The sequence below is a fragment of the Astyanax mexicanus genome, chromosome 5 (genome assembly GCF_023375975.1).
Source record: "Astyanax mexicanus isolate ESR-SI-001 chromosome 5, AstMex3_surface, whole genome shotgun sequence".
Classification (NCBI taxonomy): domain Eukaryota; kingdom Metazoa; phylum Chordata; class Actinopteri; order Characiformes; family Acestrorhamphidae; genus Astyanax; species Astyanax mexicanus.
In genome coordinates this window covers 23,061,237-23,085,974 of record NC_064412.1, presented here as the reverse complement: position 1 = coordinate 23,085,974, position 24,738 = coordinate 23,061,237, and the positions used below count along the sequence as shown (strand labels likewise).

The following is a 24,738-nucleotide window of genomic DNA, read 5'->3' as shown; positions in this document are numbered from 1 at the left end:
CGGATAGTAGATCTATATAACATCTTCCGACCCTGAGTGAGGCTGAAGTGGTTTGTATATCAGACACTGTTACTCCCCAGAGAAGTCAGACCCAGAGTTGCCAGGTTCGCGGTGTTTCTTCCAAAGTGGGGCTTGTTTGAAAATCCAGTCGCGGGTGAAAATTCAGGAGTGACGGGGTGCTTTTTTTGGGCTACTTTTAAAAATTACCGCGGCCGCCAAAAAATGAAAAAGTGAGTGTTGCCCTGGATTTTACGTCAACATTGCGGGCAAACGTATCAAAATCAATCATTATTGAAAAGTTGAGAGAGAGAGAGAGAGAGAGAGAGAGAGAGAGAGAGAGAGAGAGAGAGAGCGAGAGAGAAATCACAATGTAACCAGAAATCACCAGGCGATGAAAAATGTGGCTAATTATGTTACTATTAAATGTTCTTTACTAGGATATAGAACTAATATAAAATAACTAATAAAACACTATAGTTACAGTATTATTAATGAATTTTACGTAAATAGCAATACTGATAGTAAATCCCAAAATACTAAGGCCTACACTCATACTTGTTTTTGCCATTTGCTTCAAATGTGTTACAGATATATTTTTGGGCTAGTTTAACCCCTTAAAATGCCTTGTCCCATATTCGGGCTACAGGTGTAGATAATACAAAACAAAATTTCTCTGCATTAAAATAGCATATACTTTTTTATATTATAATTATATAATTATTATTATAATCTTATATATGATTTACATTCTAAAAAAGATAATGGCTTTAAAGACTCCTACAGGACATTTGAAAAAGCTGCCTGTTCACTCTCCGGTCTATTTATATAATAATGTCAGATCAGTAACAGGAATCAACCCTCAAAAACTAGACAAACATAAAGAAACTAAAGGTTTGGAGAGCATGACATGTTTGATTTGTATTAAATGAAATACTGATTTAAAATGAAGTTTAGGAAAGAGACAATTTTATGATTGTTATTCATTATATTTTCAAAGTCGCAGATTTACTTACATTTTTTAAACAATTTATATTACAAGTTGTAATAATGTTTATTATCAAACATGAAACCTTTTTATCTAATGCTCAAACAGGAAGCTTCAAAATTTGACGAAAATGCTGGCCTGTTCCGGGGTTAAGCTCTGAACGGCAGGTTTTAGACTGACTTTGGGCTGGATATTATGTTGGACCTGGCAACCCTGCTCATACCCGCTCATACAGTGTTGTTAAATGACAGACAGCAAGTTCAGCTACATCGCAAAGAGGCGTGTAGTTAATTTAGAATATATGTTAATCTGTCTAATGACAATCGATGTTCCTGGAGTTTACACTCTCGTATAGCTAGTTAAACTAGCGGTACTGACGGGTTTTAAAGGTTTGTAATGCGGTTCAGTCACACTACGACAGTTTTAAACTCGGCTCTGGGGAAACACCTACGATTTGATCAACGAAACGAAAGTAAGACGGGAGCTGGTATTCAGAAATGCTGTGTTTTCTTTCTAAACTACTAATTCTAACTGTGTCATGAGAAGTTTACCAAACTCTTCGTTTCAACAGGTAGCTAGTATTAGCGTGTAGCTGGATAGGTAAGCTAGTTTTCTTGTTTAACAGGTGTCTGGTGTTTTAAATAGGTAGCTTAGGTTTGGTTGGGTTTGCTAATTTGTGTACTTTCACTTTCCTCCATATACCTGTTCCCAAATCACTATCAGCAAACCTCTAGTTTTCTGTATTATTTACAGCTGGTCAGTAGGGCTGCAACTAATGATTATTTTGGTAGTCGACTTTACCAGTCAAATGTTTGAACACACCTTCTCATTCAGTTGTTTTCTTTTTATTTATTTAATTTATTTTCTATGCAGATTAATTTCAAAGACATCAAAACTAGTAATGCACACATGGGGAAATGTCTAGTTTTTAACAGGTGTCTGGGATTTAAATACAGCTCTGGAAAAAATAAGACACCACTTAAAAATGATAAGTTTCTTTAATTTTACTAAATTGAAAACCTCTTGAATGTTATCAAGAGGAAGTTGGATGATCACAAGCTATCAAACCAAGCTGAACTGCTTGAATTTTTGCACCAGGAGTGACATAAAGTTATTCAAAAGCAGTGTGTAAGAATGGTACAGGAGAACATGCCAATATGCATGAAAACTGTGATTAAAACCAGGGTTATTCCACCAAATATTGATTTCTGAACTCTAAAACTTTATAGATATGAACTTGTTTTATTTGCATTACTTGTTGTCTGAAAACTCCATATTTACATTTTCTGCACTAAATTACAATATTTTTATTCGGAATTAGGAATAAATATTGTCCATAGTTTATAGATTAAAACAACAATGTTCATTTTACTCAAAAATATACCTATAAATAGCAAAAACAGATAAACTGATTCAGAAACTGAAGTGGTCTCTTAATTTTTTCCAGAGCTGTAGCTTTAGGCTAGGTTAGCTTATTTGTGTACTTTCACTTTCCTCCATAGACCTGTTCCTAAAACACAGTCAGCAGCAGAAAGAGGAAACGATAGACAGTGTAGCGCAGCTGCAAGTCACTCGTCTGTGTTAAAGGAGATTTAGTCAATTTCTCTCCCTTTTGTTAATGTTAACTGAGAAATATAACGTTAACTGTAAAACATAAATAATGATCATTATTTTAGCAATAGCACCTGCATAAGATTAAGTTCCTAATCAAAAGTCAGTTTGAGAAACAGCGCCCCGGTCCGGTCTTTCCGTGTATGTACACTGACCTCCTGTAAGGCTGTGTGATACATTCTTCTGTATTTAATTTACTAGTTGACTTATTTTATTCTACAATTTACAGTTTTGCTTACACGAGTGGAGAAAGCTGGTCAGCAGTGCTGCAACTAATAATTAGTTTAGTAGTCAACATATCCGATTTATAATTTTTTTGATTAGTCGATTAATCAACAACTGTTTCTGCCATGCCCTCACTCACCAGCAGTAATATCCATTCACTATGTATGTATGTATATATATATGTATGTATATATATATATATATATATATATATATATATATATATATATATATATATATATATATATATATATATATATATATGTATATATATATATATATATGTGTGTGTGTGTGTATATATTATTTAAATAAAGGGAATTACTTACGGGAAATTAGATGCTTTAGGGAATTTTTAAGGGTTTATGATGAGTCATGTAAAGAAAGCCATTAGATAAATCACCTAAGATGGTTTATGCCACCAGGCACTAGTCTGCACATCTGCAAATGTCATCCTGTTGTACAGTTTCTACCTTATCGTGACATTTGAATTTTCTATATCTAATTAAATAATCTCAGATGAACTCTAAATAAATACATAAAAAATATATATTATAAATATGAAATATAATAAATATAAAACTTGTGCTTAATAGCTTAATCAAATCAAAAGCCCCTCCCACTCCCCCATTGTGCAACTGTCTTCAATACTTTGTGTAGTGTGGTGCAGTTACGAACAATTCGTCTACACTGAAGTTTGAAGTCAACAGATTTTTATGATCTTCATTGTGGATTATGTTGACGAAATGTTGCAGCCTTACTAGTCAGTGCCCTAACTTGTTGCTGTTCAAAACCGTCACAAGGATGGTACATTACACATCAGGAGAGCAACGTTGGTTACAGAATTAACATTGTTACATGTCTGTAAATGCTGTAAATCTGTACAATGTGCTGAATAGTTTGAGTGACAGAAATTTTACATAATTAGTGGAGTAGGCAAACAATGTGGAGAGCTGAACAAAGTAATGCTTTGGCTAAATGCTAATGGCTAGGGACAGCACTGCTAAATAGTAATGTCTTGCAGTGAACTGTCAGTGCCTTATAACATTTAGTTCCCTTTTGATTTGGATACAGAAATCTTCATCACAGCACTGCCTTGTAAGTGAAATAGTGTGGGCAGCAAGACATCAAGTAATCTTTTTTTGTGTATAATTTTTTAAATACTTTAAGCTAATCATCTGCAGCTAACAATAAAAAACTGTCTGATACAGGTAGTGACTGATAAACTTTTGGGAGCTTAAGAATTGCAGCATACAGCAAATAAATTATTTTTAGTTTTTCTTCCAATTATTTATAGATTTATAATTTTACTGCCGTAAAGCTAAATGAATTAGTGGGCAAAACCACGTCAGGGTGGAATGCTAACACAGTCAGGCTCTTTGGACACAAAATTTTGATGCCATCTCTGGTCAAATCACCTGCTTTACAAAACATTTAAAGTATGTGTGTAGCATAACTGAAAGATAAGTATCTTTGAAAAGGAGATTTTAGATGCATACTTTATGAAAGAAAATGAAAAATGTTTACTTAATGTCGTGTTCACCACCTCTTAACCACTAGAAATCATGTTTCATTAATTGTTGCTAATGTATTATTTACAACTTGAACCATGAAATAGCCAATATGTTTGTTTATTGCTATTTTTACAGGTGTTTACTTCTAGTAATGGCCCCCAAAGCCAAGAACATTTATTTCATTATTACTACTACACCTGCCTCATATGGTTGGACAAAATCTGGGAAGATATGTTATGTAAAAGAGGATCTATATTCACAACCAAAAAAGCTGAAGAAAGACACCATACCTGTAAGGTTGTTGGGCTCTACATATGACCGTGACCTGCCACTGAATTGTCTGCATATACTGACCCAAGAAATGGCAGAGTTATTGCTGGCTATTGACTCAGATAAAGACAGACTGGATGCATGTATATCGTCAGAGTCTTTAGACCAGGCTTTAACTTTGGTTAAAGGGTCTGAAGTGACAGTGGAACAAAATGGAAAGTGGCTGAAAGGTGTGATTAAATACATCGGCAGGCTGAATGAATCAGTAATGGATCCTATAGCAGGAGTGTTCTTTGGAGTTGAACTACAGGTAGGATATTATTTCCAATGTTCTTATGTGTCAATTTAAAGTGATGGTTTTGCATTTGCTTCCAGTGTCCCTTTTAAGACGTTTGTGGATTTAAAATAAAACTAGACTTATGCTACTGGTGGGCAAACACGCTGTAGAAGACTACTGTAGACTATAGTGTGTTCACCTGATAAAATCATTACAGTTTATCATTTATCCACTTATATTACCTAATAGATGTTCATATGCTGACTTCTAAAAACAAAGCAATATATCATAGATGTTACTAATAATATTTGAAGCATTCAAGTTTCAGTCTTTAGCTTAAATGTTTAGAAACCAAAAACATGTGCGGTTTGTGATTTGTACTGTATATGAGTAATTTTTTTTCCTCTTTTACTGAAAACTTGCTTGAAAAAGAAATGCCAGGGGTAAATTGTTCACTCAGATAAAGACAGGCCAGATAAATCTGTTTTGTGTCATAAGTGACAATAAAACAAAGCTGTAAGTAGTTCAAAGGTGTGATTAAATGTAATAATACATTTTACTGCCAACTAGAAATATAATAATAAATAATGCTTAAATATTTTTATTAAATATGTAGATACTAAATTATAATACATTTCAAGTAATCTTTCTAAAATAAAGTAGATTAAAGTAGCATTAACAGTTGAATAATTCAAAGTGGCATATTAATTAAATATGACAAAATTTAACTATAGATCTGTAATTGAAAACAACCATTTTGTAATTCAATTAAAGTATTAAAGTTATAAAAACATATTAGTCAAACATTTCTAAAACTCTCCCAATTTATATGGAGTAGTATTAAAATTTCTTTAGAGTATTATTATTATTATTATTATTATTATTATTATTATTATTATTATTATTATTATTATTATTATAATTAAGCATTTGCCCTACTGACAACAGTTGCTGCCTGAATATATATATATATATATATATATATATATATATATATATATATATATATATATATATATATATATATATATATATATATATATATTGTTTTTATTTAATATTAACACACCAGAACAAAATGTACATAATGTTGCCATATAACCTTCTATTACCAAAAAAAACAAAACTTCAATGAAAATCAATACAAGTAAAAAGGTTTTGGACAATGTTGGACAGTTTTTCTTGAACATTCATGCTAAAATTCTTTGACATAATATAAAACAGTTGTTATTTTTAAATTATGTGGTAAATAAAGGATGCAAGGTTTTGTTCTGACAGCAGCAATATATTTATCAATCCTGAAACTAGCATCCAGAAAGAAACCCCTATAAAGTGGGGTATATACTGTATATAATATTTGTTTCTTACGGGCTTAAATTAGTTCATTATTTCATGCTGGAACAAATTGTTTATTGTATTTTAATATGTTTCTCAGGGAGATGACAAAGGGAAAGGCCAGAATAATGGAACTTACCATTTAAAAAGATTTTTCACTTGTGGGGAGAACTGTGGCATTTTTGCCCCATTCAACAGAATAAGACCTGTGCATTCAGCACCAGCAGACACTTCCCACCCCGCGCTTTGGTCTAGCAAAGGTGAGACAGCTGAGGAGGAGCTGTCTGTTGGAGATCGTGTGTCTTATTTTATTGGTTCTGAAATGCACTCCGGCATGGTTCTGGAAATTCTGAAGAGCAAAGGCATGGTTCTGATCTCAACTGTAAGTCATTGTATTTAAAGATAATTTTTGTCTTCTTCAGAAGATACATATTTCTCACACTAATTGTTTTTTTCACAGGACCGGGATGAGCATGGAAAAGAGGGAGGAGAGAGAAAAATCTCATTGGATTGTGTTTATAAACTGGAAGGAGGTGAGAAGAAAAAAATCAGTTGAGCAATAGAAAATATGAGAAAATAAAGCTAGTCAAGATCTTGTATTATTTGTTAATATGCTAATAATTGTTTAATTGTTATGTTATATAATTTTTCAACAATTCTGATATTTTAGCATAATTTTGGGGCATTATGTACATTTCTGTGTTGAACATCTGAGTGGTTTTACCTCTATAATTGAATAGGATTTTGGATCTTGAGTGACACATTTATATCAAACCACTTTTAATGACTTTGTATTATAATCTGCACAATCTGTTAAAATTATGGAATTCACCTTTGAGTTTTTTTTTTCAAAGATGAATCTGAAAAAATGGACACCTCAAAAAATCCAGAAATAAATCTGAACTCCGTGGTGGAGGTCGATCTGGCAAAAGGACCTACTTATGGGACTGTCCGGTGGATTGGCCATCTGCCTGAAAAGACTGATCTCATGGCTGGGCTGGAACTGGTACTGAATAATACTGACCTCTTTTTGTGACAGTGGAAATATTTTATAAATATAATATTTTTTCTAAATATATTTTTGAGTATTTATAAATTGTGCCCCATGTTAAAACAGTGCTATTTCATGTGTGTATTCATCCTGTATTTGTCCCATAAGCTACTCATTTAATAAATGCAGTCACTTTTCTCTGTTTCAGGAAGAGGATTGGGGGGTGAATGATGGTACATTCAGAAATGACCGCTATTTTTTTTGTCCACCAAAACGTGGCATTTTTGTAAAGGTCGCCTCGTGTCGCCCTGATTCTCGCTTTCTGGGAGACAATGCATCAGATGGACATTTTGGTACAAATATATTTGACATTTTGTGTTTAAAAAAATATCCGTAGGAAAAAAATATATATATGTATATGTAATATATATATATAATTAATGTATCTGTATTACAGATGTTTCAGCTGTACAGGATTTACAGGCCAATGTTCCGGTCCCACCCCTTAGATCACAGGATGTAAAAGATTTTTTGATTGGAAAGCAGAGGGGCATCCAAGGTCACTGTAACTCTTGCTACATGGACTCTGCTCTTTTCAGGTTGGGTGTCCACTTTATAAACTAGACACTAACAAATAGTTTTCTTTACTAATTTTCTTATTTTATACAATTTCAAAAAAAGATAGAGAGTCAGTCAATTCTAAAAACAAAAGAACGCATACAAAACTAATCAACACAATTGAATCAACGTATTACAATACAAATTTACCATTAACCCACTGAATTAGTCAGGCCGCCTGGTTACTATAACCTCTTAATCAAATTGTATACATTTTTTTTTTACCCAAACTATGTCATTTTATGTCAAACCACTTTTAGAAAATTGTATCTTAATTGTATTATTGAACTACCATACCCATCAGGCAAAAAAAAACTCCTTACAAAATAAGCAATGAATCCAAATTTTGTATTTATTTATTTATTTATTTTGACCAAAAATCCATTAGAACAGTGCCAGTCCCTCTTTAATCCTGTAATATGTTCTCGATTTTTGCATCAGATCAAAAATCCAGATTCCTAGCCAGAATGGACAGCCTGCTCTGACTGTGTTAAAATCTCTTACACATGTCTGTTCTTAGCTAAAATCCACAAAAAAAAAACGCCCATGGAAGTCAGCTGATTTCAGTTCACTGGGCCTTTTATACTGTCCATTTAGTCTCCTGTACATCCCTCAATCTATAAAAAATAAAAATGTGTACATGCATGATACTGTGTCCATATAGTAAGAGCACTGAAGGTTCCAAGAGTTCTAGTTTTCTTATAAAGAACTGTCTCTTGAGCCTCCTCCCATTTTAACCGCAAGAGCTGGAAAATCCACATCCACACTCTGCCAGTCTGCTACAGGATTCATGTTGAGGTGTAGAAAGACCGTCATACTGCCATACAACCCAGCCTTAGTAAACCTAAGTAGAACTTTTTACACTTGATCTTGTGCTCCTATAAAGTAAAGACAAACTAAATCATCAGTTTTACACGTGTGTGTCACCTTTCTTTGTTCTAGTCTGTTTACCTGTTCGTCAGTACTGGACTCTCTGCTGTATAAAGGCACTAATCAGAATGATAAACACATTCAAGAAACCCTACGGAAGGAGATTGTGGGTCCTCTACGCAGGTAAACCTGTGCCTATTACATTTCTGTTCTGGAATGAATAGGCTGATGTTTATCCTAAAGCCATTTCATATTTTAAACAATCAGATCAGTGGTGTCCAAACCCGTGAGGTATTTAAGAAATAGAATGAAAGTTGGCCCGCTGTTAAGCAGTTTTTTATAATGTGAGATTCAAAGTTTGGCCAAAGAGTCTATAAGCGGAGAGGGTGCTCGTTCTAGCGCAGAAAAACAGGCCAAAGAGTCTAAAAGTGGAGAGGGTGCTCATTTCTAGCGTAGAAAAACGACCAAAGAGTCTAAAAGCGGCAGGAGTGTTCGTTTCTAGCGCAGAAAACGGCCCAAAGAGTCTAAAAGCGGAGAGAGTGCGCATTTCTAGCTGAAAAAAATGCGCCAAAGAGTCTAAAAGCAAAGAGGGTGCTCGTTTCTATCGCAGAAAAACGGGCCAAAGAGTCTAAAAGTGGAGAGGGTGTGCATTTCTAGCGCAGAAAACGGGCCAAAGAGTCTAAAAGTGGAGAGAGTGCGCATTTCTAGCTGAAAAAAAATGCGCCAAAGAGTCTAAAAGCGAAGAGGGTGCTCGTTTCTATCGCAGAATAACGGGCCAAAGAGTCTAAAAGCGGAGAGGGTGCGCATTTATAGCGCAGAAAACGGGCCAAAGAGTCTAAAAGTGGAGAGGGTGCGCATTTCTAGCGCAGAAAACGGGCCAAAGAGTCTAAAAGTGGAGAGGGTGCGCATTTCTAGCGCAAAAAATGCCCAAAGAGTCTAAAAGCGGAGAGAGTGCGCGTTTCTAGCCCAAAAAAACGGCCAAATAGTCTAAAAGCGGAGAGGGTGCGCATTTCTAGCGCAGAAAAAGGGCCAAAGAGTCTAAAAGTGGAGAGGGTGCTTGTTTCTAGCGCAGAAAAACAGGCCAAAGAGTCTAAAAGCGGATAGTGCGCAGTTTTAGCGCAGAAAAACGGGCCAAAGAGTCTAAAAGCGGAGAGGGTGCGCAGTTTTAGTGCAGAAAAACGAAATGAGTGTAAAAGTTGCCGTAATTAAGGAGTTTTATATTAAGAGACATCATGAAATGAAACATCAATTTGAAAAATCTTAGTTAACACAACACTGTCAAAGATAAAGTTAGTAAGTAAAGTAAAATGGTGTGTAAATGAAAGTAATCAGGAAAATGTATTATTTAAAGTGATATATTTCATTATTTGTTATTTAAGTCTTTGGCCCGTGACTTCAAATATATTTCTCCTTCTGGCCCCCAACAAAAACAGTTTGGACACCCCTGAATCAGATGATACGATAAAACATTTTATCACTTGTATAACGTTTTGGCATTTATCACTCTTGCCATTTTGAACATAAAAGATTTTTGCTTGACAGGAACAATAGGTTTATTCATGTTTTATATTTAAAAAAGATACATATCTTGCATAAATACATAAAAGGCAAATGTGAACCCATAAGCATCTTGGACATTTTATAAAATCTCCAAAGTCTTTGTCTCAGAATAGATAATGTTTTATGTTTTATTTACAGAACAGGGTTTGTGGCTGATCGCAGTGTAATGAAGCTACGCCAACAGTTGCAGGAACGTGGTCACTCTCCTAGCTACACCACAGATGAGAAAGGTCATACATGATATGATATAATACATTCTAATTAAAATATGATGCATTTCTATACATTTTAAACACAAAATTCACAATATGATGGGTTGATTAATTTTTTAAAAGTCACAGTTTTAGCTCAGAAGCAAATAGAGATGCAGTGATAACACGTCTGCCTGCTCCTGCACACAGATCCAGAAGAGTTCCTTACTCTCATTATGCAAGACATTCTGTCTTTGGAGCCGCCACTCAAACTGTAAGTAGGACACCACGTGTCTGTCTGTCAGTCTGTCTGTCTGTATTTCTTCATTTCTAATTTTCCTGTACTTTTAAAATGTACTTTAAACACAAAAGGTTTGCATATTAAAACCCTTTTTCTATTACATTGATCGACACAGAAAACCTCTGGGAATGAAGAAGGTGGAAACTAGTTTCTTTTACCAGATCTTTGTGGATTACAACAACACACTGGTTTTACCAACAGTCCAGCAGCTGCTGGAGCATTCCTTTTACACCAGCTGCCTCAGACTGGAAGAGGTGAGGCAGATAAACGGGATCTGTGGTGCTTCTTGCTGTGGATGTATTGTGAAGTAAAAAAGGAGCAGAGTTTGTTTGTCCAGCAGGTGGTGCTGTATATCTACAGTTAATGTCAATAGTAATCACTGCAGCTGGCAGAAGTAGTCTGAAGTATTATGGAAATATAATTTCTAATGACTTTGCTGTGCAGTTTGGGTGGTTTCCAAGCTTACAGTAAACTCTAGGTTTAGCCAAACACTCTGTTTGTATTTTTTCAGCAAATTTGGTAACATTTTTACCAAACAGAATCTATTTCACCTTATTACAACACCTAATTCTCCTTGAATTAGCTGTAATGTTATGTATTAATATGTGATCATTTGCTCAGATTACATTGAGAATTACATCCCCAATTGTAAGAAAAAAAGTTTATTGTTGTATAAACTGTAAAAAAATGTCGTAGATGCCACGTTTTATTCAAAATAGAAAACATATTAGATGTTAAAAGTTAAGTCTCAAACTACTTGTTTAGGACTATATCAGCACATTTAAAAAAAGTGGGTACAGGGACAATAAAAGGCTGGAAAAGTACGTAATATAAAATATACAATAAAAAAACAGAAGTTTACCAGCCTGTAAAAACTATGTATACAAATTGTCCTGTTCACAAGAAACAAGGCCAGTGTTCAATATTGGATGCTGGTGATCTTTGGGCCCTCAGGCAGCATGGCATTAAAAACAGGTATGATTGTGTAGTAGAAATCACAGCATGAGCTCAGGAACACTTCCAGAAATCAGATTAACTTAAACCAAAATGATCACAATTATGTATAGGGTATTAAGCTCAAATTTTATGACTGCATGCATATACTGGCTTCTTGGTCTGGAAATTCAGTTGATAAGTCTGGGTTTAGCAGATGCCAGTAAAATGGCAAGGCTCTAGACTAACCTTTTGCACAAATGTAAGGTGGACCCAAAATTTTGACTGCATTGCCTTTAACAATGCAGTTTTACAGGTTGACTTTTGATCTGTAATACACCACAATAGGCACTAATGGTCAAATTTAAATAATTTAATTAAGATGTATATGTAATGCCATCTAGTGGCTTTTTTGGTAGCAGAAGTGTCCACTATTAAAACAACAATGTGCAACATAAAATAAAATAAAAAAATACAGGAACAGATGAACAAAATAATAAAGCAATTAGAGCCTTAACAAACTGAACTCTATCCTACAACAGTTAAACATGAAAACATGAAAAATAAGACTTTAAGACTTTTTCGGTCCCTGAGCGAACTTTATCTGAGAGAAAGATGCTCATTAAGGTACCAAACTATTAACATATTTGAGGCTAAACAAAACAACTGTTATTTTTATATTTTCAAGTTTTTCTTTAAGAAGATGAGAAGTCCACATTCTCTGGGGAAAGTGCTGCTCTTTGAGCATTCACAATGTCCGCGGCATCTGCTACAGTGTGCGTGCGTGCTTGCGTAGCTTAGAGGGAGGGATCGTCGATCCTCTTTTTGACTTCGAGGCTCGAGACCATGACATAATGACATAATATCAAAATCGTGACATCCCTAATATATTGAATGATAAGTGGATTATGTGACTTATCATGACAGGCCTATTAGCATTAGGGGTGGGCGATATGGCTCTAAAATAATATCACGATATTTCAGGGTATTTTTGCGATAACGATATACTTGGCGATATAGGAAAACAGAAAAATAAATAATTAATTTCAGGAATGTAGTATAAGAGTATAACAGCATAATCATAATGTGGCAAAATAAATAATATAGTATAAAATAATATAATGCAGCAAAAAATATTGCAGAATATTTAGTGCATGCATATAAACTGCAAACTAAAACAATTATACAAGTAATACACCTAAAGCTTCACAGTAAATAATAGACTACTTTTAAGACCGAACAGCCCTATTATCACAATATGGATTTTTAATATCATGATATTTCTTTGTCACGATATATTGTATATGATATAATATTGCCCACCCCTAATTAGCATGCAATGTTAATTTTCATCATTGTAAGCTACATTATCGTGCTATGTAGCTTCATTTATTTACTAAAGAAACAAACACCAAACATGTTTTGACCAATTAATTACTGTTAGAATGATGTCAAAATGAGAGTGTACATTTACGTTTTGGTCAAAATTAGGTCTTTTAGAATGTATATATATATATATATATATATATATATATATATATATATATATATATATATATATATATATATATATATATATATATATATATAAACCCTAGAGTCTCCATCCTTTCACCATTATTTTACACACCACAATTTTGTTTTGCTGCCAGAACCATTCTACCCACCTTTCACCTTCTATTTTTATCTTTCCGTGACTCCAGGTGCCCTCATGTCTGATCCTGACCATGCCTCGCTCTGGAAAGCAGTTCAAAATGTTCCCCAAAATCATTCCCTCGCTAGAGCTGGACATCACTGCTCTTTTGTACAATGGTAGGCCTGTCTTGATTTCACTGGTTATCTTCTTCTGATGATGAATTTGCACCATCTAACACTTGGTTGTTCTGTGTGAATGTGTGTGTATTTGTTTAAGGTCCTCAGCAGTGTGTGCTCTGTGGACAGCTGGCTCATGTGGAGTGCACAGAGTGCTTTGGAGATCCAGTATTTGGCAATACAGGATTCAAACATTTGTGTGACACGTGTTCAGCTCAGGTTGGGTTCTAAATTTGCTTGATTGTTCATACAGCTTTGGAAAAAAAATAAAAAACCCACTTTATTTTCTAAATCAGTTTCTCTGATTTTGCTATTTATAGGTATATGTTTGAGTAAAATGAACATTGTTGTTTTATTCTATAAACTACGGACAACATTTCTCCCAAATTCCAAATAAAAAGTTTGTCATTTAGAGCATTTATTTTCAGAAAATGAGAAATGGCTAATATAACAAAAAGATGCAGAGCTTTCAGACCTCAAATAACGCAAATAAAAGAAGTTAATATTCATAAAGTTTTAGAAGTCCAAAAATCAATATTTGGTGGAAAAACCTTGTTTTTTAATCACAGTTTTTATGCATCTTGGCATGTTCTCCTCCACTAGTCTTACACACTGCTTTTGGATAACTTTATGCCACTCCTGGTGCAAAAAATCAAGCAGTTCAGCTTGGTTTGATGGCTTGTGATCATCCATCTTCCTCTTGATTATGTTGGGGAGGTTTTCAATTTAGTAAAATCAACAAAACGCAGTGTTAGGTGTATTATACTATTATGTGAGAAAAGAACAATTTTAAGCATTTCATCGTTTTTGCGTGTTTATTACTCTCAGGTTCATTTGCACCCCAGCCGGCGGCCCCATAAGCCCACTACCATGACCCTTCCAGAAGGCTTCATCCGCATGTGGGGGTCTGGTGGTCCACCTCACTCTCCTCCACGAGAAAAACTGGAGCTGTTCGCTGTTCTGTGTATAGAGACCAGCCACTACGTTTCCTTTGTCAAACACGGACCAAAAGCAACTGACTGGATCTTCTTTGATAGCATGGCTGATCGAATTGGTAAGCAGCTTGTATTGTTTGGGTTTAATGTAAAAACAAGATTCATATACAGTGATACATACATGGTGTTACAGAAGAAAATGTATGTGAACCCTTTGGAATTTCATGGTTTTCTGCATAGATTTGCGATATAAAATGCCTAAAATAACAACACACAACAAGAATGATCTTACATGTCTTTATTGAAGACACCCATTAACAATGGAAAAGGTAAGTGAACCCTTGGAACCAATAGCTGGTTGCGCAGCTTTTTATCGCAGCATATCCACAGTCCTAAGTCTCAATTTTTAGATTATTTGCTTTACAGAGGATTGGCGGATTTGATTGTTGATTGTAGATCATCTGAAAGCTCTTTTTGTGTGGCATGGCTCACATATGTAAGTCCTTCTAGTCTGAAGCAGCAAACTCAAAAAGTTTGGGTGTTTTTCATCTAGTCCACATCTCCAAACTAGCTCCAACTAACACTTGACTCTATTTTTTTTTTAACATAAAAGTTAACATACTTTTTCCACTAACACTATGAGAGTTTTATGGTTGTTCTAAATGTGGCATTTTTAAGTCAGTGCCTTTTTATGACAAATTTAGGCAGATAACCATGAAATTTCGAAAGGTTCACATACTATTTCTTGCCACTGTATATATAAAAGAGTTTCAGAAAAGGGTGTGTTAAATGCATCATGGTACAGTCAGAGGTGGGTAACTTTATGCCACTCCTGGTGCAAGAAATCAAGCAGTTCAGCTTGGTTTGATGTCTTGTGATCATCTATCTCCCTCTTGATTATGTTGGGGAGGTTTTCAATTTAGTAAAATCAAAGAAACTCATAATTTTAAGTGGTCTCTATATTTTTTTTCAGAGCTGTAGCTGTAATGTTGTGTGTATTTTGCAGTGTTAGGTCTATTATTTGAGAACAGAACATTTTAAAGCATTTAATTGTATTGCGTGTGGCTATTACTTTCAGGTTCATTATATATGTATTTATATATATAAAAGAGTTTCAGAAAAGGGTGTGTTATATGCATCATAGTACAGTCAGAGGTGGGTGATCCAACTGTTATAATTATCATAAAATAGTTTTTGTTATTTTCTATATTTCAACTTTGTATTGAATATATTTAAATAGTATATAACAATATATAATAAAAAAATCTGCTAAAATTTATTTTCATTTTGCAATTAGGCACAATTTATCATATTTTTATGATTATTTACATGAGTTTCTATGATTTACTCTTTTAAAATAAACACTTCACAAATTATTTTTTTTCTGGAACCAAAAGCATCCTTATTTTAGAGTTTAAACACATTTTACGTATGACTCTGCAATAAATTGAAAAAATTAGGATATTAAAAACTATTTTATACAAGATATAAAATTGGCTATAATCAAAATATGCCAGCTAAGCAGGTCACACGTAATGTTATGTGTGATTTAATGTGTGGAAAGTGGTTTGCTCAAGAGCAAATGCCATAAAAATATTTCACGTAAAGAAGCAGCATTGCAACTTTATTTTACCATCTCAAATCTATCTAGCAAGCTGTTTTTTATTTTAAAATTAAATACACTGTATTGCCAAAAGTACCTGCTTGTCTGTGTTGCATTTGGTGATATAAGGCTTGGATAGAGCTGCTCAGCTGCTCGTAACTCATGGGCAAACCCAATAATCTGAAGGTCACATGAAGTTTGGAGGTCTGTAGTGATTGACTCTGCAGAAATTTGGTGACCTAATTGCACTATGCTCCTCAGCATCCATTGACTCATCCATTGACTCAGCACTGACCCCATATCATACCCAGTTCCTGCATCCTATCACGTTACAATGCTTGCTTCGTCTGCTGGGTTGCAAGGTTTAATTTGAATAAAGCATTCATAAGATCAGTTTGAATGGCAGATTTAGCATCCTAGGAGTTTGCAGGATCTACAGGCCCAACTGTAACATCTGTAGGCAAACGTGCTGCAGAATGCCACACAGAGCTTGTACTTCTCTGTGCATCCTGTACCCATGCAAGAAGCAGCCCAACAGGGTAAATAAGTGTTTAATGTTAAATTTCAGTTTAAGTTTAGTCTTATATATCATACATTCTCTTGAGCTTATTGACATAAGAGTTTCTTAATCATATCATCCAGGGCCAGAGTTTAAGTGACAGAGTTCAGATTACATCGTATGCACATAATATTAGAGTAATTTGATTGGCAGGAAGCTATCATTAGGAACTGTGTCTAATATTAGAGCAGCGGTGGGCTTCTCTGTGGGGAGCCCTGCCCTCCTGCCTTCTGAGCTTGTTACTTAACAACTGATTCAGGGAGCTTAGAAAGCACACACCCACAATCACATCTAACTGTTCTAACTGTTCTAAAAATGTTTTGGCACAATTGTTTTTAATGCTATGTGTTCTCTAGTGTTTAGTCAATTGGTTAATTTTCTTATGGATTCTTGTGAGCTAGGAGCACATGGGTGTGTGTTTGGAGTGGAGAGGAAGAAGAGCGTAAACTGCGATAAGCTAATAATAATAATAATAATAGGATTTACCTCACAAGCTTTCAGTCAAAGTCCTTCAAGGTACAGATGCATAACAAATAAATATAACAAATATTTCTAAAAGCATAAGAACAGCACTTTAATAGCCTTAATACATGACATGTAGGTCAGCCAGCTGAACTTGCAGCCAAGTGTGAAAGGGATGAAGCAACCCCTTGTAATGCTTCAATATTTTACTTTTATTATACTTGTACACAGTGCATCATGGGAGTCATGGATCCAAAGCACTACAATAAAAAAAACAAAGCCAATAAAAGAAGACAAAGCACTTTCTACCGCACACAACATTAGAGGTATATTATCTAAAAGTAGGGTTAGGACTCTTGCCCAAAGGTTTTAAATAATATACTGTATTTTCGCACTATAAGGCACACTTAAAATCCTTACATTTTTCCAAAAATCCTTATGTATGAGTTCTACCAGTCAGGTTGTAAGGAGCAGTAAAGGTCCTCTACTGAAGTGCAGCGTTATACAGGAGTTTTTTTTGTTTGCCGAGTTTCCTGCACCTAGACTGGTGCAGCATTAGCATTAGCAGCTAACCGCTAGCTCTTTTACCATTCAGCGGTGAGTATATCAGACTGTAGCCTGCATGTTTACTGTGTTAAAACACGGTATGTGTGACAAACTGCTAGCTAATATCACCCTGGCTTACTGGAACACTTAAAGTTCCTCAGTGTAGCTCTGTTGGGCGGCTGTAAATAAGCTGACTGTAAATAAACAGAAGCGCTTTATTCACCCAAATACAGTTTTTACAAGAGAAGTCTGTGTAGATTAATATCCAGCACTAGATATTATGTTTGACTTAAAAAAGTTTGTTTTTTAAGAATTTCGGTTTTGTTTACATAATTTAGCTTTACAGGTGCTGAATTAGAAGGGAAACATGGCGACACCCCTGTTTCTTACTAGTGTCGCATAATGCGCCTTATGTACGAAAATAGATCAGAAAATAGACGTTCATTAATAGAAAAATACATTAGTGTTGTGGGCTTGCCTGGTGGGCAAATAGTTTGCCAAGAAAAAAAGAGGCATTGTTATTTTCTACTATTCCAACTCACCACAAAAAAATGTTTTGCAGTACACAGTTGCACAAACGTAAATGGTGCTTTTGTAACATTGTTTTTGTATTTGCTGTGTTTGGCTGTTTAACTGTGTTTTTGAGGGAAGCTCAAAGTGAGCACTTTGTAGTCTCTACAGTACAGCAAAATGATTTATACTTCTCACCTCTAGGCAAGCCCAGGAGCCAAAAAATACTAATTGTCACATAATATTGCTTTAAATGAGTTATTGGTTACGTTTACTGTCTCGTAAATAATTATAATCAGATATTATTCAGTTATTTTGGATTTTTACTGTTTTTATGATATTTTTGGCTTGTTATGGTTTTGTATGTTGGTAAATCAAATGTTGTGAATGTGAGTATAAGCCCTTTGTCACTAACTCATTTATTTTCTTAGGTGAGATAAATGGTTATAACGTCCCGCAAGTTAAAGAGTGCCCAGAAGTGGGACGCTACCTCACCATGCCTCTTGCTGAGCTGGCAGCACAGGTGCCTCGAGAGATGGAAGGTGTGGCAAAGCGACTTTTCTGCGATGGCTACATGTATCTATACCAGAGTCCCAACATGGGCCTCTATCACTGACACCTCAGCTCTTTAAACAAGCAGCTCTCTAAACGAATACACTCACTCTTATACACAAATTCAGCTCTGATGCCCCCAGAAGAGCATAAATGTACTCTCACTACCGTCTTCATTTTCACGCTTTTAGCTGATTAACTGAGTATGCGCACTCAAGTGCCATAAATCATTGCCTTTCTGGTTTGTGCATCAGGGTACAGGTGGAACACTTGATGTATACTTGATGAGCTTCTGAATTGCTTTGAATTGAGTGAGGAAGATGCTAATGTTAAAAATGTACAGTGCCTTAAAATCTTACTAAAGTAGGACAGTTAAATACAAAACTTTGTGCACTTTTTAAGACTTATTTTTGCCTTTTTGAACAATAATCAGATTCAGTTGATTTGCAGATAGAGAAACACTGTGCAAGGGAAAGTGCAAAGATTATTTAAGAAAAAGTTCCTTTTTATTTCTACCAAAACGGTTTATTCCATAGATGCATGTCTTAAAACTTGACAGTAATGAGGCACTTATGATAATTGGCTTCAGAGAAAGTAGATAAAATAAGCCAAATTAATGAGACTGGAATACAAATTACAGATCCTTCTTTGTGTTGGATTTTGTTTAGGATGGACTTGTGGAATTAATATAGTTGTATCTTTATACTATATTAAGTTATAGGTAGAAATGTGGATTTTTTTATGTTGTGGGTATTTTGGTAATGGAAAATGCTTATGCTGCGTAGCCTTACTTATTTTGATTTAATACCTTTGGGGATGCTGTACAATCTGGTGACACCTCAGGGAACTTGCTGTAACATTTTCAGTGCAAATGCTTTAATGAAAAAATAATAACAAATAAAACAGTTCCTGGAGTGAACTATTACTACTTCTCTTTCTCAGTGTGTGTCTGTGCGTCTGTCTGTCTGTGTGTGGGTGGCAGGCAAGCAGAAGCAGATCTAAGCAATGTTCAAACTCTTACTTGCCACATAAGGACAGGTCTGGAAAAACAGTGATTTGTTTATACTATTTTTCCCCATCTCTGTCTTACTTGTGTACCTTTTCCATTGAATAACCTTAAGCTCATTATCATCTCTTCTTTAGTTCTGCAAAGGGAACTATTTTTGCTGTTGATTTATGAAGAACCAGGGCTATGATAAATCTGTCATAAACACTTTATTTCATATATGCACTTTAGTGCAAATTCAACAGTCCAGCTTAAACATTTACACTGGATTCTAATGTTTATCCACTTCTGTTATGAAGATAGATTACTTCCTGACCTAACTTTGCCTTCTCAACTGTCCTTGATATCCCCGTCCGTTTTCTGTAAACGAAATGTCTCGCACATTTGCAGAAGAAGATAAAAAGCTAAAAAGCAGTAAGGAAACATTCTAAAACATCAGCCAGATAAAGCAGGTTAAATATGTAAATCAAACTGAGCCTAATTCAAACAAACAGCTTTCGCAGAATATCCTGGAATGCTTCACGGAAGCTTCTGAACCTAATAAGCAGTTGAATATCTTATTTTAAAAAAAAAAAACTTCAACTTGGTTTCACTCTCTCATGGTAAGCCACTCCTCCCTTTTCCTCATATCCACACTCTCAGCTAGCTCTCTCTCTTTCCTCAGTCTAGAACAAACGGAATATATGAATATATTCAGCTGAGGCAGTGTGTGGAGAAGTCCCTTTTTCCGTCTGTAACTGACCACAGAACACTCTGTGCTGCAGGACAAACTGAGAGAACATGACTCCACTTGACCCTCATCCATGAATCCCACTGCAAGCTGACCAGGTCACAAAAGCAGAACTTGGCTGAACGAAGCCTCAACTAATCACTTTGTGTTTTAATATTGAATGACTTGTTTTTAAGAACAACCTAAAAACTCAGTCAAGGCTGCACTGTGCACAGCTCTGTTCTTATTATGATGAATTCCACTGATCTACTTTATTAAAGCTGATGTCCGTACGTTTTGGAGTTTAGGACCCTCTTTGGTGAGAATGGGTAATTGCACTGAACATGTGGAAGAATCTATTTAAACTGGGTGTGTGATGCGGTCTCCTTTCAGAGCGGATGAATCCGATTTCAGGCTATGTTCAGTCAGAGAGAGAGAGGGAGAGCGCTCAGTCAGAAACTTCATTTTAACTACACACTTTGTTTTTACTATGAGTGAATGAGGTCTTAGTTTCAGTCTCTGGTGGAGCAATGGAAGTCTCCATTGCTCCACCAGCCACTTGTATTCAGTAAAACTGAGCCGGATCCTCTTTTAGAGGCGGTACATGTGATGTAAGTACGTAAAGACGTGTTACATGGATATAATAATTCCTGCGAAAAGCGACCCCACACCCCAGTTTTTAGAATGAATACATTAGGCTTAGCAAGGATGGTCGTTCCAGCACACTGGTAACATTAAAAACAATATTTTATCACTTCTCCACTCAGAAATGCTTCTGCTTTCAGTTTAGAAACAAAATAATACGCACTGCCACTTTAAAATAATTTTAAAAGAATTTTAAGAAAAAGGAGCCTTTAGAATTTAAAAGGTCATTGTACAAAATGTTTTTTATTTTTTTTATTTTAGGTCATTTTGAACCCTTTTTATTGGTGCATTCATAACTAAATGCTGATACAACATAAAGAACAACTGCTTGACTAAAATTTTGTTTAAAATGGCAAAAAAAATCTAGCTATGGAATGGAATTATCCTCTTTATCTTCAAAAGCAGGACCCATATCTTTTTATAGTTTATTTCCAATAGAACTTTGATGGAACACACAAAACATTTCAGAAATGTGCAGTACTCGATCTCAATGGTACAAAAATGAGGCAGCTGAAAAAAAAGAAAAATATTAAATAGGAACACAGGAAAATGAGGGAGATGCTTATCATGAACTACAGCAAAAAGGATATTGGATGTTGCAACAGCAGTGGGTTATCTTACAATAGCGTGTGGAGAGGTTACCTAGGAAACTAAGACTCAATTAGGCCATTAGGACATACAATTATGACCCTTTTGACCCCAAAAAATCAGTAATTACAGACAGACGCTATGCAAAGACACAGTATTGGACTAGACTTGGCCAGGATGATCAAAGTAAGAGAGATGCTGGTCTAACATCAAACATGCTGTGGTAAAACTGGGGGAATGATAAGCCTATGTGGCACACATTAGTGAGGACTTCCATCGAGTGCGAGTGTACTGTCCGTTCTCTTTATCGCTGTCCTCTGAGTGAGGAGTAGAGGTTCTGAAAGGCTTTTTTCCTCAGAGCTTTTGATCTGGAATTTGGAACACAATATGAGCACTATTATATGTATTTTAAAGCCTCATCACAGTGAATCCATTTCATGAAATGCTCATATATGCTCAATATCCATTGCTTTTCAGACGAAGTCAAGTGCCAATTTTACAGCATTTTAAACATATACGAATTATGGACTCCAGAAAGAGCTTGACTTTAGTTTCCCTGATTATTCAAGCCAGGAAAAGATGGCCAATCCTCTATAAAAACAAATGCTTGAGAACTCCATGCAAAAGCATTGCCTATGCTTCAATAACTGCACTCTCTGACGCATTTCAGATTCTGCACAGTCCTGCAGACTGTTTGGAATTCCTGGAAGTTCATCTACCTGCTCCTCTCATAACTCCTAACTACCTGAATTGCTTAAACTGAACATGATCTGCGAGGTCTTTTCAGCTACGACCTCAAATCAGAAAAAGTTGGGACAATGTATCAAAATAACAGAAAGGGTATAAAACATTAAAAATGTAAGTGATAGCCCACATTTAGAGCATGCATTACAAAACATTTTTATATGTCTGATACATAAGTTAAAATTTTGCTCATGCTGAAGAATGGTAAAAATGTATGTTTTTAAATGGTGTTTAAGCACCTTTTAAATAATGATCATGTGTTAAACTGAGAGTGAGATTGTTTTGAAAATTAATCCACACAATGGCAACTTTGCTTCTCATTTTAAGAATCAATTATCAAGCATTGGTAAGAATTAAAAATATGGTCAATTACATTCTCTACTACTCCCAGTCAGATGTGCACTATATTTTCTTTTCAGTGAAAAATCTATATTCAAAATGTTGTGTAGTCAAAGACTAGATTTAATCCCTTTTCTGGGAAACTGCCCCATTTATGCATACCAATATAACCACAGCACACCCTATCCAATGTGTTTAATCAGAGCTGCAAGACACAAATATTCTGTAATAAAAAAACTGACCATAATTGAATGTCAGCTAATTAAGTACTGTACTATGTATATAGCTAAAATGGATTTTGTATGTATCAATTAAAACTATTAAATACTGATATATTTATATATGAGTGAATTTGACTATGCTAAAAGTTATAACAAGAGTTTGTAGTTTTTTTTCTATAAAAGTATGATGTCGAATAAACGAATGATCATACCTCTAATTACAGTTCTTAAAATTACAGGTCTTAAAATTATATTGTCTCTTTCCAATAAAAAAACAAAAAAAATAAATTTCCATTTTTGTGGATTTTTAGTTTATTTTTTTAATTTGAACACACAAACTGTCCCTTACACTGTGTCAGAATTTCTTGATGAGTGGACCAATAGAAATTCTTCAAAATGACCTAAAATAAACTATTTGTATTGTATTTTGTATCCATCAAAAGATAATAAGGTTTTACCTCTCTCCTGCAAAGTTGTCTTTTGGAGACTTGTTTTTCTTTGGACAAACACACATGTTGCTGTAGTGACTGAGCAGGGCAGGGAAGTTAAGCCTCGTTTGTGGAACCGAATTTGAACAAAATGAGTCAGGCTTCTGCACAGTCCTGCAGACTGTTTAGAATTCATGGAATTTCTAGAAACTAAAGATGTAAAGTTTGTTCAAAGATGTATTAATTATCTAGCCAATGCACAGCTGATGGATGGGTCACATTTTCTACACAAACAAACCACTCCAGAGTTCCATTGGAAATGGAACAAGACAACCTGCTTTTAAGGGTCTCAGTACAGATATGGTTTGCTCTTTATTAATGTTCAAATATGCTACTTGTAGCTGTCTAAAACGCTGCCACTATGAGCGGGAGGTCGCCGGTTCGAACCCCCGCTCATGCAGCTTTGCCGTCAAGCTGCCGGCACTCGGAGGGAGCACAATTGGCCCTGCTCCCTCTGGGTGGGTAGATGGTGCTCTCTCCCCACATCACCTCCTAGGGTGATGTCTGCAGCACAGGGCGTCTGTGAGCTGATGTATCAGAACCGAGTCACTGCACTTTCCTCCAAGCGCGCTGGCTGCTCAGTAATGCTGCATCAGCAGAAGCTCGAAAAGAAGCGGTGGCTGACTTTACATGTATTGGAGGAAGCATGTGCTAGTCTTCACCCTCCTGGTGTGTTGGGGCATTACTAGTAATAGGAGGAGTCCTAGTGAGTGGGTTGGGTAATCTGCTACTTGCATCTGTCCAGGCTAATGCACCAAGAGTGAAAACAAATCACAGTCTCATTTAAGCAGACTAGTGCAGGTGTAAAAACACCTTCAGTTTAAAACTTTGGTGCCCTTGGCCTGTTCTTTTCATTGTCCGTAAGCGAAGCTTTCACAGCCCAGGAAATCCAGTCTGCTCATGCTATTTCTCACTTTGTTAACAACTCAAACACGGCTGTGTGCGCGCGATTAGCATAACATCCGGCCTACTCCCGGCAAAGTGTCAGCATTTGTTGGGACGTGAGAGACAAACCGATACGTGCCCTCCTTCTATCAGAGCTTTCTCTCTTTCATCTTCCTTGAGGGGTAGAATTATTTTTCATGTGCTCTTAATAGGGCAGTGTTTGATCTCCCTGCCCATCATGTGCTGGAGCCTGTGATCAGCAGAACAAGTGACCTCTGGCGTGCTTGCGGCGATTGTGATGCATGCTATCTACTCTTGGACATAACATGGTCTCCAGCTCAACAAATGTGCCTAAGGACAGCAAACTCTATGGATACGGAAAGAGTTACTGTTGACGCTTTAAATAATAATGTGGTCACCAGGCCAACCCTGCTCATCGCTGCAGCATTTTCC

At 35.6% G+C, this 24,738-nt stretch overlaps 1 protein-coding gene across 2 annotated transcripts; it reads left to right on the top strand.

The window, feature by feature from the left end:
* Positions 1-1,206: 1,206 nt before the first annotated feature.
* Positions 1,207-19,588, top strand: cyldl (cylindromatosis (turban tumor syndrome), like). Of its 2 annotated transcripts, none has more exons than XM_022675856.2 (15): positions 1,207-1,457; positions 4,471-4,915; positions 6,318-6,599; positions 6,678-6,750; positions 7,072-7,223; positions 7,417-7,561; positions 7,666-7,807; positions 8,769-8,879; positions 10,395-10,486; positions 10,658-10,721; positions 10,864-11,002; positions 13,385-13,493; positions 13,594-13,712; positions 14,322-14,547; positions 18,540-19,588. In XM_022675856.2, exons 2-15 carry the CDS (start codon positions 4,487-4,489, stop codon positions 18,722-18,724), a joined length of 2,268 nt encoding a protein of 755 aa, XP_022531577.2. In that variant the 5' UTR covers positions 1,207-1,457; positions 4,471-4,486; the 3' UTR covers positions 18,725-19,588. The 2 variants fall into 2 exon arrangements, with proteins under 2 accessions (XP_022531577.2, XP_049335640.1); XM_049479683.1 differs by lacking the exon at positions 1,207-1,457 and adding an exon at positions 1,567-1,585.
* The last annotated feature ends 5,150 nt before the right edge of the window (positions 19,589-24,738 follow it).

What these genes read in the sequence shown, in the direction of transcription:
- cyldl (XM_022675856.2), top strand. Translation starts at nt 4,487, where the DNA reads ATGGCCCCCAAAGCCAAGAACATTTATTTCATTATTACTACTACACCT. An exon ending in CACTGCTCTTTTGTACAATG is followed by an intron (nt 13,494 to 13,593) that starts GTAGGCCTGTCT and finishes TATTTGTTTAAG; the next exon opens with GTCCTCAGCAGTGTGTGCTC. An exon ending in GTGACACGTGTTCAGCTCAG is followed by an intron (nt 13,713 to 14,321) that starts GTTGGGTTCTAA and finishes TATTACTCTCAG; the next exon opens with GTTCATTTGCACCCCAGCCG.